The sequence below is a fragment of the Cryptosporidium parvum genome, chromosome 8 (genome assembly GCF_000165345.1).
Source record: "Cryptosporidium parvum Iowa II chromosome 8, whole genome shotgun sequence".
NCBI classification, from domain to species: Eukaryota; Apicomplexa; class Conoidasida; order Eucoccidiorida; family Cryptosporidiidae; genus Cryptosporidium; species Cryptosporidium parvum.
In genome coordinates this window covers 75,842-92,904 of record NC_006987.1, presented here as the reverse complement: position 1 = coordinate 92,904, position 17,063 = coordinate 75,842, and the positions used below count along the sequence as shown (strand labels likewise).

At 33.3% G+C, this 17,063-nt stretch overlaps 9 protein-coding genes across 9 annotated transcripts; 3 read left to right on the top strand and 6 right to left on the bottom strand.

Annotated features, from left to right (window-relative positions):
- Window positions 1-411: 411 nt before the first annotated feature.
- Window positions 412-4,140, bottom strand: cgd8_370 (DNA repair protein; the record flags this gene model as incomplete). The annotated part of the gene is made up of 1 exon (XM_001388381.1): window positions 412-4,140. The coding sequence occupies one exon, from the start codon at window positions 4,138-4,140 to the stop codon at window positions 412-414; it is 3,729 nt and encodes a 1,242-aa protein (XP_001388418.1).
- A 429-nt stretch (window positions 4,141-4,569) lies between these two features.
- On the bottom strand, window positions 4,570-5,328 carry cgd8_360 (putative vacuolar ATP synthase subunit E; the record flags this gene model as incomplete). The annotated part of the gene is made up of 1 exon (XM_625498.1): window positions 4,570-5,328. A coding segment is annotated over one exon (759 nt), but the record flags the coding sequence as incomplete, so codon positions are not given.
- Window positions 5,329-5,899: 571 nt separating this feature from the next.
- On the bottom strand, window positions 5,900-7,399 carry cgd8_350 (asparaginyl-tRNA synthetase (NOB+tRNA synthase); the record flags this gene model as incomplete). Its single annotated transcript, XM_625497.1, has 1 exon — window positions 5,900-7,399. The coding sequence occupies one exon, from the start codon at window positions 7,397-7,399 to the stop codon at window positions 5,900-5,902; it is 1,500 nt and encodes a 499-aa protein (XP_625497.1).
- A 202-nt stretch (window positions 7,400-7,601) lies between these two features.
- cgd8_340 (exoribonuclease PH, putative) lies at window positions 7,602-8,678 on the bottom strand (the record flags this gene model as incomplete). Its single annotated transcript, XM_001388380.1, has 3 exons — window positions 7,602-7,965; window positions 8,030-8,322; window positions 8,448-8,678. 3 exons carry the CDS (start codon window positions 8,676-8,678, stop codon window positions 7,602-7,604), a joined length of 888 nt encoding a protein of 295 aa, XP_001388417.1.
- Window positions 8,679-9,092: 414 nt separating this feature from the next.
- On the bottom strand, window positions 9,093-9,494 carry cgd8_330 (hypothetical protein; the record flags this gene model as incomplete). Its single annotated transcript, XM_625496.1, has 1 exon — window positions 9,093-9,494. One exon carries the CDS (start codon window positions 9,492-9,494, stop codon window positions 9,093-9,095), a length of 402 nt encoding a protein of 133 aa, XP_625496.1.
- Window positions 9,495-10,772: 1,278 nt separating this feature from the next.
- On the top strand, window positions 10,773-12,404 carry cgd8_320 (hypothetical protein; the record flags this gene model as incomplete). Its single annotated transcript, XM_625495.1, has 1 exon — window positions 10,773-12,404. One exon carries the CDS (start codon window positions 10,773-10,775, stop codon window positions 12,402-12,404), a length of 1,632 nt encoding a protein of 543 aa, XP_625495.1.
- A 557-nt stretch (window positions 12,405-12,961) lies between these two features.
- On the top strand, window positions 12,962-13,654 carry cgd8_310 (hypothetical protein; the record flags this gene model as incomplete). Its single annotated transcript, XM_625494.1, has 1 exon — window positions 12,962-13,654. The coding sequence occupies one exon, from the start codon at window positions 12,962-12,964 to the stop codon at window positions 13,652-13,654; it is 693 nt and encodes a 230-aa protein (XP_625494.1).
- A 165-nt stretch (window positions 13,655-13,819) lies between these two features.
- cgd8_300 (RNA polymerase III C5 subunit) lies at window positions 13,820-14,854 on the bottom strand (the record flags this gene model as incomplete). The annotated part of the gene is made up of 1 exon (XM_625493.1): window positions 13,820-14,854. The coding sequence occupies one exon, from the start codon at window positions 14,852-14,854 to the stop codon at window positions 13,820-13,822; it is 1,035 nt and encodes a 344-aa protein (XP_625493.1).
- A 1,050-nt stretch (window positions 14,855-15,904) lies between these two features.
- cgd8_290 (serine-threonine protein phosphatase) lies at window positions 15,905-17,062 on the top strand (the record flags this gene model as incomplete). The annotated part of the gene is made up of 1 exon (XM_625492.1): window positions 15,905-17,062. The coding sequence occupies one exon, from the start codon at window positions 15,905-15,907 to the stop codon at window positions 17,060-17,062; it is 1,158 nt and encodes a 385-aa protein (XP_625492.1).
- Window position 17,063: the final 1 nt, after the last annotated feature.

Genomic DNA, 17,063 nt, shown 5'->3' with positions numbered 1-17,063 from the left:
GCTTTCAACTATCTAACTTCAAATATATCTTAGCAATATCTCCTATTTATATTCAAAGATATATGAGGAAAAAAAAATACATATAATAATTGAAAAGATAATTTTCACCTCAAAAATTTTTTGATTAAGTGATTTCCCGCCATTTGCATTGACTTGCAAATTTGCATGCATGCAACTCATGTGGATGAAATTTTTCTGTTGTAATCAGGTTGTAAGAAAATGAGCATGAAATTTTTATGGTAAATAAGATTTATTATTGATTAAAAGAATTGGGGGAAATTATGACATAAAAATTACTCAGTAATAAATAAATTAAAGTTATTACTTATCTAGAAAGCCTTTTGAGGGCAGAAAAGAAGAAAAAAAGACTTTTTTTTGGTAAATTTTGAAGTAAAAAATACATGAAATTAATTAGGATAATGATTCCAGACAGTTTAGAATAGATTTGTTGTTGTTCTTGAAAAACTCTTGTATTTTAGAAAAGTTATCTTGGCTTAGAACATCCATTAAAAGCTTCTTAGTCTCAGAAATGCTCCTCAAAAGTAAAGTAGAAGACTCCACATCTTTAGCTAAAGCTACTGAATTATCAACAACTTCTTGTGGTATCCCTGCTAATTGTGCAACATTCATACCATAAGATTTTGGACAAATACCGGAAATGAACTTGTATAGAAAAGTAATTGATCTTGTTTCATTATTTAGCTTTAAATCCATATGAAATGGAAGAACTTTTGTGTCATTTGAAAACTCATCGCAAAGTAAGTGAAGATGAGTTGAAAAAAGACACCTGCACTTGATTACTCTTGAAATGTATTCAAGAGTAGCAATAGAAATTGCTGTCCCATCAAAAGTTGAAGTTCCTCTTCCAAGCTCATCAATAATTACCAGCGAATCCTCAGATGAATGATTAAGAATATCAGCTGTCTCTTCAAGCTCAACCAAGAATGTGCTTTTCCCTTCAATAATTAAATCATAAGCACCAATTCTAGTGAAAATCTTATCCACTGCTGTTAATCTACATTCGGATGCTGGTACATAGCATCCAATCTGAGCCATTATTACAGAAATACATGTTTGTCTAAGAATTGTAGATTTTCCACCCATATTAGGTCCAGTAACTAAAGAACAAGGAGCTGGTGAGGAACCTCCGTTCAACAATATATCATTGGGAATATAATTAGTTTTGAGTTTAGCTACAACAGGATGTCTGCTCTCCTTGAGCTCTAACATAGGTAGCCCATTGGTTTCTTCTTTAGAGAGAAAAACTGGCTTGCAGAATGGGCCATCTGAAGTATCCAGTGAAACTAGAGCCAAGGAAGATAATACGTCTAACTGAGAAATTGAATCCGAAATTCCCATAAAAGATGATAATTCTGAATGAAACTCTTTGCACATAAGATGTAAATAAGGGAATAAACTCTTCTGTAGCTGCTCCTCCTTATATTCAAGATCGTATACAAGTTGTTTAATTTCTTCAGTATGGAATCTCACGTAACCTTTCTTTGATGATGTAATTTCTGCAGAATCTGGGAATCTTGACTTTGGAATGCTTTCTGGGCATTCTACCTCGTACCTGTATTTATTGTTAACAAAAGAAATTGCTGTAGTATTCATTTGTTTACTTATTCTCTTGAGTTCCTCATCAAAACATAACTTTGTCTCATTTATGGACTCTAATAGATCATCATATTCCTTGCAATTACCAGGAACAGGAATCCAATCCTTACCATTTGAGTCCAAAGTAACCAAAGATCTTAATCTTTCAGTAGTAGCAAATATATTCTCAAGGAATCCCTCAGAAGATTCATCCTTGATTCCAGTTAAAGCAGCCAAAAGCTTAGGCATATCTTTTCTTAGGTTCTCATCACCAAAAACACGAATAATACATTGAAGAACTGAGTCAAAAAGATTCATTGAGTTAACAAACTCATCAAACCTTCTTTGAACAACGTTCGAAAAGTAAACTGCTCCTCTCTTATTCTGCAAAACACCCGAAGTAATCCTGTTTATCAAACGCTCAAAATCTAGGTGCTGTGAGTACTTCTTTCTTGAACCTCTTGAAGCTGAAGATGCTGACCTTTCAATAGCTCTAAGCTCATCTCTAAATTCATATAACTTTTCAGAGTTATCCATTAACCACTTAACCGAGTCTAAGCGTTCATTAATCCTTTCAGTGTTGACTAAAGGATATGTAATCCATCTTTTTAATAATCTGGTTCCTCCTGGAGTAATAGTATGTTTTAAAAAGCCAAATAGAGAGTTCTTTTCATCACCATGCTGAGACTGTAATAATTCTAAATCCTTTATTGCTCCAACATTCACTATCAGATGCTTAGAAACAGATGGATCATACTCAGTAAATGTTCCTGTCATAATTAATCTATCGCAAAGTAATATTGTTGTTAAGTACCGAAAAGTACCAGATAATGCACAACATAGAGATTTTGACTCATTGCAAAGACGATTTACTACATCTGGAACTGGAACATTTAGCTTTTCAAAAGTCTCCAAAATATCATTAATTGCTAAAACTGAGTCAACAAAATCTCTAAAGTTGGTTAGCTGGATTGAAGGGACAATGGAACTCAAGTATCTCAAAATAGACAAAGGAATATTCCCAGGTAAATATGCAATTTCCTTTGGTTGTACCTGGCATACAATTGTCCTGACCTGCAAAAACTGGTCTCCCTTCTCCTCAATATTTATAAGTTCTGCCTTGCCTGTAGTAATATCAACACAAACAACTCCAATCTCGTAAGTCAAATCTTCAGAATCTTTCTTTGAAAAGTATAAAGTCATTAAAATGCTAGCCATATCGCTTAACATATCAGGGCGTACCAAAGTACCATTTGTAAACACCTCGTTTACGCTCCTCTTTATTGCTTTATCTTTCTTTACCCCTCTTGATGCACTCCTATTTCGCTCTTCCAACTCCTTTGGAGTCTCCATTTGCTCCACTACAACCACTCTATATCCTAACTCCACTAGCTTATTTGCATATGCATGCAAAGCTGTCTCAGGAAACCCAACATGCGGCTTAGAATCCGAAGATGTCCATCTTAAGTCACAATGTTTCTGACAAATATAAGCGTCTATATAAAATAACTCGTAAAATTTCCCCATTTTAAAGAACAATAGCTTATCAAAGTGTTCTTTCTTAAGCTCCCAATACTGCTCCATTGCAGGAGTAAAGTGCATCCTCTCCTCTTTTGCCTCTCTACTATTTGAACTTGGCACCCAAATTGTTGATGGGTCATAACATGGATCTAAAGGACGAGTACCTTTGGAATCCCTAATATTTCGTAATTGAACCCAAGATGGAAGTGAGAAATTACGACCTATTTGAAGCATTGCTTCGACGTAATCCCTAAATAGCAAACTACTCTGTGCTGCAGCTGTACCAAGGAGTTCTTTCCCCAACTCCTCATCTGCATTTATTACTGAATCTCCTCCTTCTTGAAACTTCATTTCTGTCTCTTTTCTACGGGATTTTGGCAGGCTCTTTCCCAAATCTGTAAAGTCTGAAGGAATCTTTTCCTCAATTTTCGCTGCCATTTCCGCCTCCAGAACCTCATCATCCTTAATATCGTACCCAAAGTTTGAGATATCTCCATCCATCTGTGAAGCTGGTAAATCACTTCTTTCATTATTGTTGTCTTCTAATCCATCATCATTAAATCTCCTTTTGATTCTACGTGAAAGAACCTCCGAATCTGAATTTAGTTCCTCGTCTGAATCACAAATTCTTCGAATTCTTCTTCCTGTTGTTTCCACACCAAATTTGTCAGATTTTAGGTTTTTTGACTTACATGGTGTAGTCTCACATGTAGTTGCATTCCCATCTGCTGAAAGCATTTCTAAATCTCTAAGTCTCGTTGATGAATCTCTATTTATAGATTCCAACTTTTGTTCACCAAAACTCAGTTCTGAATTCAAAAGCTCCCTTTCAATATCCTTGTCTTCACTCATTAATATATCATCCAACCTCGAACTTTTGTTCTTTGGAACTGGAGTTGATGTATCTTGTAAGAAATTACTTGCTTCCTTCTTAACCCCAGGTTTTGGAGAGAAGAATGAAAGGATACTTGACTGGCGATCTCCTCTCTGAGAGCTTAAATTTTGTTTTGATTTCTTATCCATTTTTCCAAGCTTTAAACTTTTCTCTTATGTGTGCAAATGACGACGTTACTAATTTACTAACTGAAACTTAACTTCCTATAAATAAACCTTATCTTGAGAAGCTTCTAATGAAAACATTTACTCTTAATTCACACTTTATTTTAAACTCGACAGAAAAAAAACAACGCAAACAAAAGTTGCTTTAATTCCATTTAATTCTAACTTTGATTTCAAGCTTTTTCCTAAAATCAGTGTGGGAAAAAAATAATTAACCGGCAAATTTCTATGACAATTTCCCCTATACCGGCATTTATGTAATTTACGTAAGTAAATGCATTCACAGTAAATTAAAAAAAAAAATACGTATAAATTTAAAAATTATGGATAATTCTTAAATACAAATAAATACAGCTAATACTTTTCTTCTTTTTGAAATTTTTTCCGCTTCAATTAAGCAGCCTTTGGGAAAAGAGTAGATCTTATGATTGGAGCATCATTTTGAATGACTAAGTCCAGTCTTGCGTCCAAAGTATTGTTGCAAACAATCTTACCATCCAAATTAGTGACAATAACTCCGCCAGAGCAGTACTTGGAATTCTGCTCAACACTTGTAGGAGCAGGGAAAAGGAAGTTCTCCTTGTCAACCTTAGCCTCAACATTCATTGAGACACCGCATTCCTTCTGTAAAATCTCCTTATATTTCTTAATAGCCTTTGGAATTGCGCTTTCTACAACAGAAACATCAGACTTTCTACACTTTACAATCACTGTTGGTTCCAAGAGCTTCAACATTGCTTGAGTAAGTAAATCCACCAAAAGTGGCTCGTAGACAGTTGGATTAGTAGAAATTTCGCACATTTTCTTTCTTGTTTGTTGTACTACTTCAGTTAAAACTTGTGCTCTAGCTGCCATCTTCTTAAGTCTAGCCTTATTAATTGCAGTACTTCTAGCGATTGCTCTTTCAACCTCTAATCTCTTAACTTTCTTCTTGAGATCCTGACGAATCTGCTCTTTATAGCTTTGAACTAACTTCAACTTTTCAATATTAAAATCTTGCAAAGCCTTTGCCTCAATTTCATTAGCTTTGTCCTTGGCTTCATTTAAGATGAAGTTAATCATCTGTTGAATTTGCTTTTGTGCTTCAATATCGTCCTGAATTAAAGAAAGGAAAGAAAAATTAATATATATAGTTACATTAACATTAAAAACTTACCATTTTCAAAGTTCTTTAGATTTAACACCAAAATATGCTTATTGATTAGAAATATTCTATATGTTAATTAGTATTTGCTAAGATCCTTAAGCTACTAATTAAACTATAAAGAATTAGTATTCTTCTAACTAATAAAAAAAAATTGCGCTAAAATTTTCAAATTAGAATTTTGATGCTTTTTTACCTCAGAAAGTTAAATCACTAAAAAAAGAGGTTTATATAGAAAAAAATAATTTATTCCTATTTACTTAATTAATTGGCCTCCAAAATTTATTTACCTGCATTTGCGGGATATTTGCCGCCCGAATTCTGGCGCCACAGTGCGAATTTTATATGCTACCCTAGATGGGGATGTGAAAAAGAATAAAAATGCGCTGCAATAAATTCAATTGAAAGAAGAATGTGAGAGAAATAAACAATATGTGAATTAATCTAAGAAAATACTAAAATACTAAGTACACTGAAGAAAGCCGAAGCACACAACACTTATTCACCAGCAGCTACGACAAATGATTGAGCAATGTAGGAAATCAAATTAATGTAAATTAACGCAACAAATTCTAGGCATTAGAATTCGCAATGATTGGGGTATCTAGGGAATGGTATGACGTCACGGACATTCTCTACGCCGGTAACCATCATGATTAGTCTTTCAAATCCTAAACCAAACCCTGAATGTGGAACAGAACCATACTTTCTTAGTTCATTATACCACCAATAGGGAGCTGGATCCATATTTCTGCTCTTTATTGCGTTCTCTAATTTTTCAATGTCATCTTCTCTCTGAGAACCACCGATAACCTCTCCGATTTTTGGGACTAGGATATCCATTGCTGCAACTGTATTTCCGTCTTCATTCAATTTCATATAAAAAGACTTGATATCTTTAGGATAGTTGTAGATTATGCAAGGTCTTTTTTCGAGTACATCTGTAATATACTTTTCATGTTCTGAACCCAAATCCATGCCCCATGAGACAGGAACAGTAAATTCCTTATCATGAGGTTTAAGCATCTCAATTGCTTCGGTATAGGAAATTCTTGCAAATTCTTCTTTGCAAATAACCTTTAACCTTTCTACAAGTCCATTTTCTATATTTTTGTCAAGATATAATAAATCGGGCATATTGTTAATTAAAACGTATTCTACAGTGTATTTAAGAAGTCCTTCTCCAAGTTTCATGTTATCACTAAGATCAGCAAATGCCATTTCAGGCTCGATCATCCAAAATTCAGCAAGATGTCTTGTTGTGTGAGAATTTTCCGCTCTGAAAGTTGGTCCAAATGTATAAACATCAGACATAGAGCATGCAAAGTTCTCTAAAGCAAGTTGTCCAGAAACAGTCAAATAAGAAGCCTTTCCAAAGAAATCCTTTTTATAGTCAACTGCCATATCTTGGCTTCCCTCAATCTTTGATGCAGGGATGTTGGAAATGTTGTTTTTAGATTCAGGTGGTAAAACTGTAGTTACTTGAAACATTTCTCCTGCTCCTTCACAGTCTGCTGCAGTAATAATTGGAGTGTGAATGTACATAAAACCGTTCTTTTGGAAATATTCATGAATTGCAATAGCAAGAGAATTTCTGATTCTCATAACTGAGCTAAAGAACTGACTTCTTGGACGCAAGTGGGCAACTTCCCTCAAGAATTCTTTTGAATGATGCTTTTTTGCAAGTGGGTATTTTGAGGCATCACACAATCCGCAAATTTTGAGCTCATCATCGCCTGTATTCAAAAGTAACTCTACTGACTGTCCCTGAGCTGGTGACTTTACTATTGTACCAGTTATTTTAAATGAACATCCTGCTGTCGCCTTTAAACCCTCTTCAAACCCTTTAACAGTCTTCTCTACTACACATTGTAAGTTGCTTGATGTTGAACCATCATTCAGAGATATGAAAAGCAAAGTGTCAGAGCATTGCTTTCTAACTGTTCTTGCCCATCCTCCAACTGTAACCTTCTTTCCAATATAAGAGACCCCACCATCCTCGCCATCCAAAATGGAGGCTATCCTCAGTCTTCCAGTTACTGAATATTCAGTAACAAATTTTTTTTCTGGTTTAATCATTTTTATTTTCTGTTTCTATGCTTGTAAAAATGCTTAATAAGCAAAGATATTACATTCCCGCCCAACAATTGACTATTTGTACTGTCATTCGTCTCCTGAATTATGCCCCACTTTTGGCGGTAACTTTGGAAGTGTGAAAATTTACGAATAAAATAAATAAAAGATGTAAATTAAAATATATAATTATAGTTAACTAGTGTGCTCATACTTGTTTGTTAGAGAAGAATTCATCTAATGATTTAGATATTTCAGAAGAAATCTCTGCTGCTTTGTTAATTATAGTTGGAATAAGGTTTAGGTCAAGAGTGTTCGAGTAGACTTTGTTCATTGCAACGCACTCTCCTTTTGAATTAATTGAGAGTGCAATGATTGTTTTTGAGCATATTTGTTCTTGCATATTCATATCCCATATTACTTTACCTCTAATGCACCCAGCCGAAATTATGAAAGGGATATCTTGAAAAGGAAACGGTGTGCCTGAGCAAACTGAGGGTGATACAGTATATGATACATCTTTGTTATTCTCCTTTGTTGAGATTGAGGGAGAAACATGAATTTTTGGGATTCTGTAGACGTAATTTTCAGTAAATTTTAAATACCAAATGAGAGAATTGAGAAGTAATCGCTTACCTTGTAGTTCTTAAAGCAGTATGGATTGCTATAGTTACCCAATCAACCATATTACCTCCAAAACTTAGGATAGTTGCATCAATATAAATATTCCAATAGAGTTTATTTTCTAAGATTGTAAGTTTTGAAAGATCAAAATTTTTAAAACACATATCCTTGACAATGTTTGTTATATAAAATGAATAGTCCTCTTCTGTGAATGATGGTGCTACATTGGATATTTTATCCATGATATTAGAACTAAATAATATTAAAGCAATAATAAAGAAAAATAAATTGTTCAAAAAACTTACCAATCAACATTAACCAAAATAGAGCCCCCTGTTTGTGGTTCATTCTTTCCTGTAACAGAGATTATCTCACACTGAATAAGTTTAAATTGGGTTTAAAATCGTTTTTAATTCAATTATTAACATACCTTAACAGCTACAATAATATCAAGTTCATCATTCCTTATACGGGAAGATCCATTAGCAGTAGAAATAACATCCAGAGCAATAACTATTGGCCTGAAATCGGTCAAATCTCTTCCATCATTGCGAATTCCTTGGTCAACCCCGTCTTCTAAGAATAGTTTTTCTGAGTCAGATATAGACTTCGTCATTGATTTTAAAAAGTCACAATATATTCCCAAACGAAAAGAATTCAGTTAAACAAATTATAAGTAATATTGATGAGTATAACTATGTTCAATTTTGCACGATTATCCGCTTAAGATGTATAATTTTGTAACTTTCAGAAAAAGCGACCTCTCAATTTCCGGCCGTGTAAGAAAAAAAAAGATGGCCGCCAAAACGAATATATGTTAAGTTTGGTCAACTCAAAAACATGTAGAAATTATAAATGAACAAATTAATAAATAGAGTGAAAATAAATGGTAAAATACCATTCAGTTGGGTCCTACCCCAATTTATTCCGAAAGATTTTTCATGAATCAAAAATACTATACTTCAATTTATTCTAACACTTTATATTTACACAGAATAGAATTCCATGCATTCTGAAACAATTCCTTGTTGTATTACAGCAAATTATGCGCATATCCTCCAAAAAAAGTTGATGGTTAGCAACAAAACTTGAATAAACGTTTCTTTGCACCTCTCTTTCTTGGAATGACTGGACCATCTTGTACGTATTGGAAGGAGCCAGATTGAGGGAATGGATAAGCCATTCCATTTGGGTCATAAGCTCCTGCATAATAGCTCATAGGGAGGTAAGATTGAGTATCCCATTGTGCTGATGCATAATATACAGGGGTTTCGCTAGGTAAATATTGAGTTTGTATGGGTGCTTGAACCTGAGTTGGATCTCCTCCATGGAATGCGCTCGGCCATTGAGTTGTATAAACTGGAAATCCCTCTGGTCTCATTAAACCTGCATATTGATTGAACCCTGGAACATGTTGAGGCTGGTAATATTGTCCAGGAACCTGTTGAACCATACCCATTCCACCGTTTGGGCCCATTTGATTGACTTGAGACTGATAAAGTACAGAAGCTGGAACTTGATTTTGACTTGTGCTTGCTTTATATTTTCAAAATAATTAAATTGTAGATAATTAGTTGCATTCACAAATTTGCATAATCAAACCTACCTTGTTCTTCCATTGAATCGAAATTAGAAATTACCTACTATATCTAACAAATAAACTGTGCGTCTGGATGTGAGTATTGAATGCTTGAAAATTGTTCAAGTTAAATATTTAAACCTAAATACTTCAATATTCGATTTCTTCCTTTTCCTATGCTTTATTTATTACGCATGTAATTTTACATATATACAAATCCACTTACGTGGGCAAGGCGCCACACAAATGGATCTTTTTAATCATTACAGAAAATAAATATGAGAAATTATACGATTTCTAAAAAAAACTTAGTTACTAATTATCAAATATTTATTTTTGTGTAATTCCTGGCTGTTTGTTATATTAATCTTTTAAGTAGAATAGTATGAAGATTTTTTTATTGGCATTTCGATTTTATATTTCTCTATCAAACTTGTAATTTTAATAACTTATCACTTGAAAACACATATTTTTAGATTTTTTTTTTCAATCAATCTTCTTCAACTTTAATTTCACTGATATTCCTTAGTGATAATTTTATGTGGAAAGTTCGCATGTAAATACCGGTAACAAAACTTGCAATTACGTGTTTGCATGCAAGTTGCGTAAAATTAATCATTAAAAAAAAAAAAAAAAGTAATCCAACGTTAAAACAAATTACCATATTTTTCCAAAGAAACTAAAGAAACGAGAAAATATTTTGAATTAGATATTTCCTGGATTGAAGAATAAACAAGACATCATAATTGAGAGATATAAGTCATTTTTTCTTACATTCATAACATAAAAAAGGACATCTTTAGGAAACCAACTAATCGATTACTCAAATAAACGCAAAAATGCATAAAAATTACTGCTGAGTGTTTAAAGAATTTAAACCATAATTATATTATTGAGTTATTCCAGTGATAATACATATTGGTATGTGTGCAAATTATGTACATGTCTCTTTGAAAAGAAAATTACATGTAAAAAGTTATGGAAAAAGTTAATAGTCAAGGAAAGAAAAAACCAAGCTGAGAAACATAATTAAAATTAGATGATAGCATCCTCTTGATTAATTTGGAGCTAATTCAAAGGACTCTACAAATTATACATTCATATGTTAATTTGAGAAGAAAACTTGACAAAAATTACATTTAATTTAGGGAGTAATAAGTTAAGTATTAATAAACAATGAACTACTCAAATAAAAATAAGTTAGATGCTATGGACAGTGAGCATTTAGGATATGCAGGAATATGGCCATCTAATGGTAAGGATGCTAAGGTAGTACCTATGGGTACTCCGGGAGTTCCTTTAACAGATATTTATGACGAAATGATGCATTCAAATGGCAGAAATAACTCCCACAAATTAACTCCAATTGGTGACCATTCTTATCCTATACCAGTTCCTGTTCCAGTAATTACACCCAGAACCAGAGACTTAACAAGAAATATAATTCAAGGAGAAAATAAGTCTATTCCTGGAAGCCAAACAGTAATGAATTCAGCAACTTTAAGACCAAAAAGAAGGTCTTTTGAGTCTCTTAGAAATAAGAGCCAGCCACCTCAACAGAATCTGACAAGTAGCACCAGGAAAATGCCCTCTAAAACAGGATTAGGATCAAACGAATTAGACAGATTTCAGAGACAAAATGGAAATTCCATCCCAAATAGAAGGTCATTAGGTAGTGTTTCAAGCACAGCAGGAAATAACCCCGCAAATTCTAGATCAAAAAAGTCAATTAATGAAATGAACGCTAGTAATTCTGGAATTCCAAGACGAAGTAGCAGTGTAACAACAGCTCAAAGGAGCAATCAGTCTAATTCTGATATTGAGAGACACAAGGTACCTGAAGATTATGCTTCAAGACCCAGTTTTACAGGTTGCTATTCAAATTACCCAAATAATAAAACTGAATATCCAACAGTACCATACCCATTTTCAATTGATTCTGATGACGGACATTTGAGAGATAATATCAACCAATCTTTTTATCAACCCCAAGAAAGACTTCCAGAGCGACAACCAAACTTTGATCAATTTCCACAAAAAAGAAATCCAACTAGAAGAGTTACTCAAAATGCACCATCAAATCCGCCACCAAATGTTAAAAATTTCATGGCTGGAAAATCCAATGTCCCTTACAATTCCAATATTACCCATTACAAGGGAGAATACTTACAAAACTATGGAGATAACTACTATAACAGAGAAGAACTATACTCGGCTCCAAATTATGGAAGAAGCTCTAGTGCTGGTAGACCAACCTTTACAAATTCAACAACCTTAAATCCATTTGATAACTGTATTCCTCAACGAATGAATAATCAATACAATTCGGAATCTCTTAACTGCTATAGTGTGCCAAATAGATATAAGAATTCTGTTCATGACTTTGCAAGAGATGATACGTTTGCAGATTCAGCTTCATGCTTAAATCCAGCCAAGACATTAATGTATTGTTCTGGTGAATACGGTGCCTTAGAGGCTGAGAAGCATATTAGACAAAACTACTCCAGTGCAAATGAAGTATTTAAACCAATGGTTTATGAAACCATTGTCTTTCCTCCAGGGTACTTTGAATACAAGAAACAGTTAGAAGAATTAAGAAAAAAATATCTCCTCGATACAAATCCAAATGCATTCTATCAAATGAAACAGAATGGTGAATTTATTGATCCCAACCCAACTAATGGAGGATGCATGTGGAAAAATGGAAAACAAATGAATAAAAAGAGGAGCCATCCTGTTTTTGTTAGAACTACAGGAACTATTGATCATTTAAACAGAATAAGACCAAGCCCTGCCTGTTATTGTTAAGTAAATGCATGAATAAAACGCCAAGCCAAACATATTTTGATTTTAAAGTTTATTGTGCATTATAAAGAACTATCAATACATCAAATGTAAGTTACTCCACTTATTTCACATTTAATCATTTAACAACGTATTAAAAAAGGGATTACTTTATTACTACTATGTTTCAATTCAGCTCATTGATATTTTCTAACTTACTGGGATATGATAATCAAATCCTAAGCTGGGGCGGGATTAAGTAGCTGCACAACAAAAAATACAAGAATCCTCACAGTTTAATGGAAAACAATCAGGATTTATAAGTTAAATAAGAAGAAATGCACCATTTGTTTTGAAAAAAAATTATTCCCAAACTTATTGTGTAAATTCTCTATTTTTACTTTGTAACATACTAATTTTAAATAAAGGCCCGCCAAAACACGTTTGAACTTTTCTTTAAATGCATGGAATGTTAAAACATTTTACAAGACTACAGAATGAATGAAAGTGATTAAAACTCTTCGATTTTTGTTAGTAATTATATATTGATAGTTTCTATATGATATTAAGAAAAGATAAGAATGTCTTGCATGCTCAAGTATTGTACAATCAAAAACCAAGATCACATTAATTCGCTTTTGTGTTTAGTAAGTGAGTTGAAACCGGTAAATGCAAGACTTGATTTTCAACCAGAAGACCATGAAAATTCTATTATGGACTTTAACTTGAAAATCTTACAGACCATTTCGGAGATATATCCAGGTTTGGTTGAAAAAGCAATTTCTCTTATAGATCATGGAAAGATTGATGTTTATATTGAAAGGAAATCCTGTAGAAGATTTTATATTATGGAGGCAACTACAAAAGGACAAGATATGAGTTATCTGGTCATGAGACATTTTTGTACGTGCCATTCTTACATAGACAAAGTAGTGTTGCAAAAGAAAGAGATTACGTGTAAGCACGAGCTTGCATATTATTTGTTGGATTCAATGTATATATCTGATATTATTATTAATTCATTGGATACTGATCCTAAATTGTATCCAGAGTCTGGATATGAAAGGGGCAGTGTTAAGAAAGAAAATGAACAAGTGAATAAAATTAATCAAGAAGAGAAAGTAATAAACTTAATGGGTAGTTCAAATCCTTTAATAAAAGTTCACTTGGTGAGTGAGACAATGTTTTCAGAAGTATATTTAGAATATACAAGTAGGTTCTTTATAGATAGTGGTTTATTTAAGAAAATTGGGGGGAAAAATAAAGGAGCTTAAGAAATAATGGAAAATTTAATTAGAAAAGAGTAAAACGCGTAATTAAAGATGTAAATGAATATGAATTAATGAAAAACTATATATATCAAACTATAAAAATGAGGAAACAAATAGTCCATATGATTAATAAGAGGAAGAGGATTGAACATGTTTTGTTTACAGTTATCACTGCTCATAAAACAACTTTACGGAACTCTTAATCTTCTCACCCTTCTTTCGCAAAATATCTATGGCAGTTTTAACCAGTTCAACAGGAGGAATACATCCTGTGGTTTCAATCGAAAAAATAAAGTGAAACTTGTCCTTTAAGAGCTTTATCTTATTTGGAAATTTTTCAATACATGCTCTACAGGTGGTACAGTTTCTTGGGTTAGTAGGGACAGCATTGCCAGTAACATCTTCAATATCAAAAACTTTCATAGGACATACTGTATCTCTTAGCTTAAGTGCATCCGAGCCAGAAATAGGGCCATTTGGGAAACCAAATTCAGGTAAAAGACGGTAACTTGCAGTACAAACAGGACTCCATTTTGCATGAACTCTCCCAATATTTTTTTCACAGTAAAGAATTGCCTCAATTGATTGGCCAGGTCTAAGTTTTGTAATTAATATATCATCAGTAACAACTTTTGGGGGAGTCTTTCCAAACTTTTTCCTTTGATTATCACTAAGTGGAATCCATACCAAATCTTTCGAGTAAATTGCTTTACTTGTGATTCCTTTTTCGTGATTTATATCATCTTTAGTACATTTCACATTCAGTTTGAAACAAACACTATTCTTTTCATTGAGGTCTTCATCTTCATTTCTAAATTCGATTGTATTTGGATCGATTAGCATTGGGATTAGTCCGAGTCTGTGAGCTAAAACCTCATCCTGAATTACTCCATTATTCTGGTAAATTTGGACCGTTTCGATCGCTACTGTTGGAATTTCTACCAATAAAATCCTTCTAAGAGCGTTTGCTATGGATGCATCTATTCCAGAAATGTCAAAGTTAATATAATCACTCTTAAGCTCGTTCACTTTTATATCGATCGTTTCTATTATTTCCTCAACCGTTTGTTTTCTATAATTGTCTCCCTTAATAATTGAATTTAACTCATTGCTTCCTATGTAACCATATCCTCCTACATTTCTCGGGCCTTCTGTCGTACATTCTAAATATCTATTGTTCCTTTCTTTCTTCTCTGAAACCATCTCGAACTGGTTCTTCTTCCTATTCCCTCCGTATACTTGTCTTGAATTTCACTCTCTAATTCTTAATTCCCAATTCCTCTTTGCCCCAGCTCGACTCTTCTCTTGAACTTCTCCTCGAATCTATATTTCTTTTCTTGTTTCTATCTATGACTTTTAATTTTCATAATTTTGGCGCCTATTGGCGGGCCTCCTGCTCCGGTATGGCCAAAATGCAGGGGCAAATAAATTGGGGGAAGGTCGTTAAATTAATTAGGTCGAGAAACTTCTGGAAAGATAGGCTTTGTGTTAATAGAATAATCAATATTTTTGTTTGTTGAAAATATTTGAAGGAATGTCAAAGGAACAAGCCAAATCTATCGACTCTTGCGTAGGTCCTGCTCCATTTGGGATTTCTAAGGTACTGAAAGAATCTTCCAACAAGAAAGTTCTCACTGAGTTTGTCTTGTTTACAATCTCCCTAGTCTTTCTTCCGTGTGGGTTATTCTTTTTGTCACCAATTTTTCTCAGGAAATTCCTTCCAGAGCAGTCCATCTCAGTTGTTTCTGCAGTTTTCTCAGTCATATTGGTAAATATCATTTGTGGAATATATGTATATAGGTAAGTTATGTATGCATTGGAAGTCAACACTCCCAAACATATTTCCTAAAACTCTCACTTTTTGAAATAAATACACTCAATCTACCTCTAATACTATTTATAAACCTTTTTATTCCTTATTCTTTTCCTATATTTACAGAGCTTTTCTTCAGGAAAAGGGAGAATGGCAGAATATGGGTCCACCTTCCACCCCAATCTCCGATAAGTTGGAGTCAAGGAAGGCTAGATAAGTACTTTTTTTGTACTAATTTTATCTGACTATAATCATAAGTAACTCATTTTAAAGTTTTTATATTTTTTACATCATTATTTCTCATTTTGCTTCTTTTGTGCGGTAACTTTGGGGTATCAATATTACTAATGTTTATTTTCTCCAAGGATCTTAGAGTATATTTTTCTTAAATTTTCTTTTACTTAAACTCTTACAGAAAATAACTCTAGTTTTCTTGACAAATGAGAAAACTTCTTAAAAAAACATTGTTCTCGAATATAATTATTTTGTGTCTTTATTTAGGAATCTTAAAATGTGTTAACTCACACATTTCTAATGAAATCCAAAAACAAAACCAAACTTTTGACAAGGAAAACCTAGAAAGTAAAAACACTCAAAACTTACAAAAATCAAAAAATCCCACATCTCAATTATCCAAGACAATCCTCAAAGAAGAGTTTAACTTTCTACCTAATGACGTTGAAATCAACTGGAAAGGAAGGGTACTAGTAATTGGAGATATACATGGAGATCTGAAATCTTTAATTACAAGTTTATTCCTCTCTGGAGTCATTAATAGTAACTTAGACTGGATTGCAAAGAATACTCTCCTTATTCAACTTGGAGATGTTGTTGATAGAGGATCCCACGCTTTACAAATTTATAAGCTATTCAATAAGCTTAAATCTCAAGCTCCTTCTCTTGGAAGCAAGTTTGTGGGACTCTTAGGAAACCATGAAGTAATGAATTTATGTGGACAACTACATTATGTAACAGATGAAGATTTCCAAACTTATGGAGGAAGAGATAACAGAACTTTTGAATGGTCAAAAGAAGGTTTTGTGGGTAAATATCTAAGAACAATGAAGCTTGCTATTAGAGTTAACGATTCCCTTTATGTCCATGCAGGTTTACTCCCAAAATACGCAAAACTTGGTCTGGATAAGTTAGACAAATTATCTAATGACCTATTGGAAGGAGATTTTTGTGACTTTTATTCATCTCTCTTTTTTGTGGAGGATGGACCTCTTTGGACGAGAGATATTTCCCTTGGAGAGGAGGAGAAAGCTTGCAAGCTTGTTGATGAGACATTACAAATTTTGGGTCTAAGTAGAATGGTTGTTGGTCATACAATCCAACATGATAATAGGATTAACATAAAATGTGATAATAAACTTATACTGGCAGATACTGGGTTTTCTGAAGCAATATATGGGAAACCATGTATGCTTGAAATTCTATATCATAATGATAATCCAGATCCTTCAAACTATAAGTCTTTCCATCCTTATTCTATAAACGAGCTACAAGTCAAAAGTAATCCCTCAAAACCTAACATTAAATATATTCAGGTGACCAGCCTCTTTTTAGACAAAACATCTACAAGGGATGAACTATAGA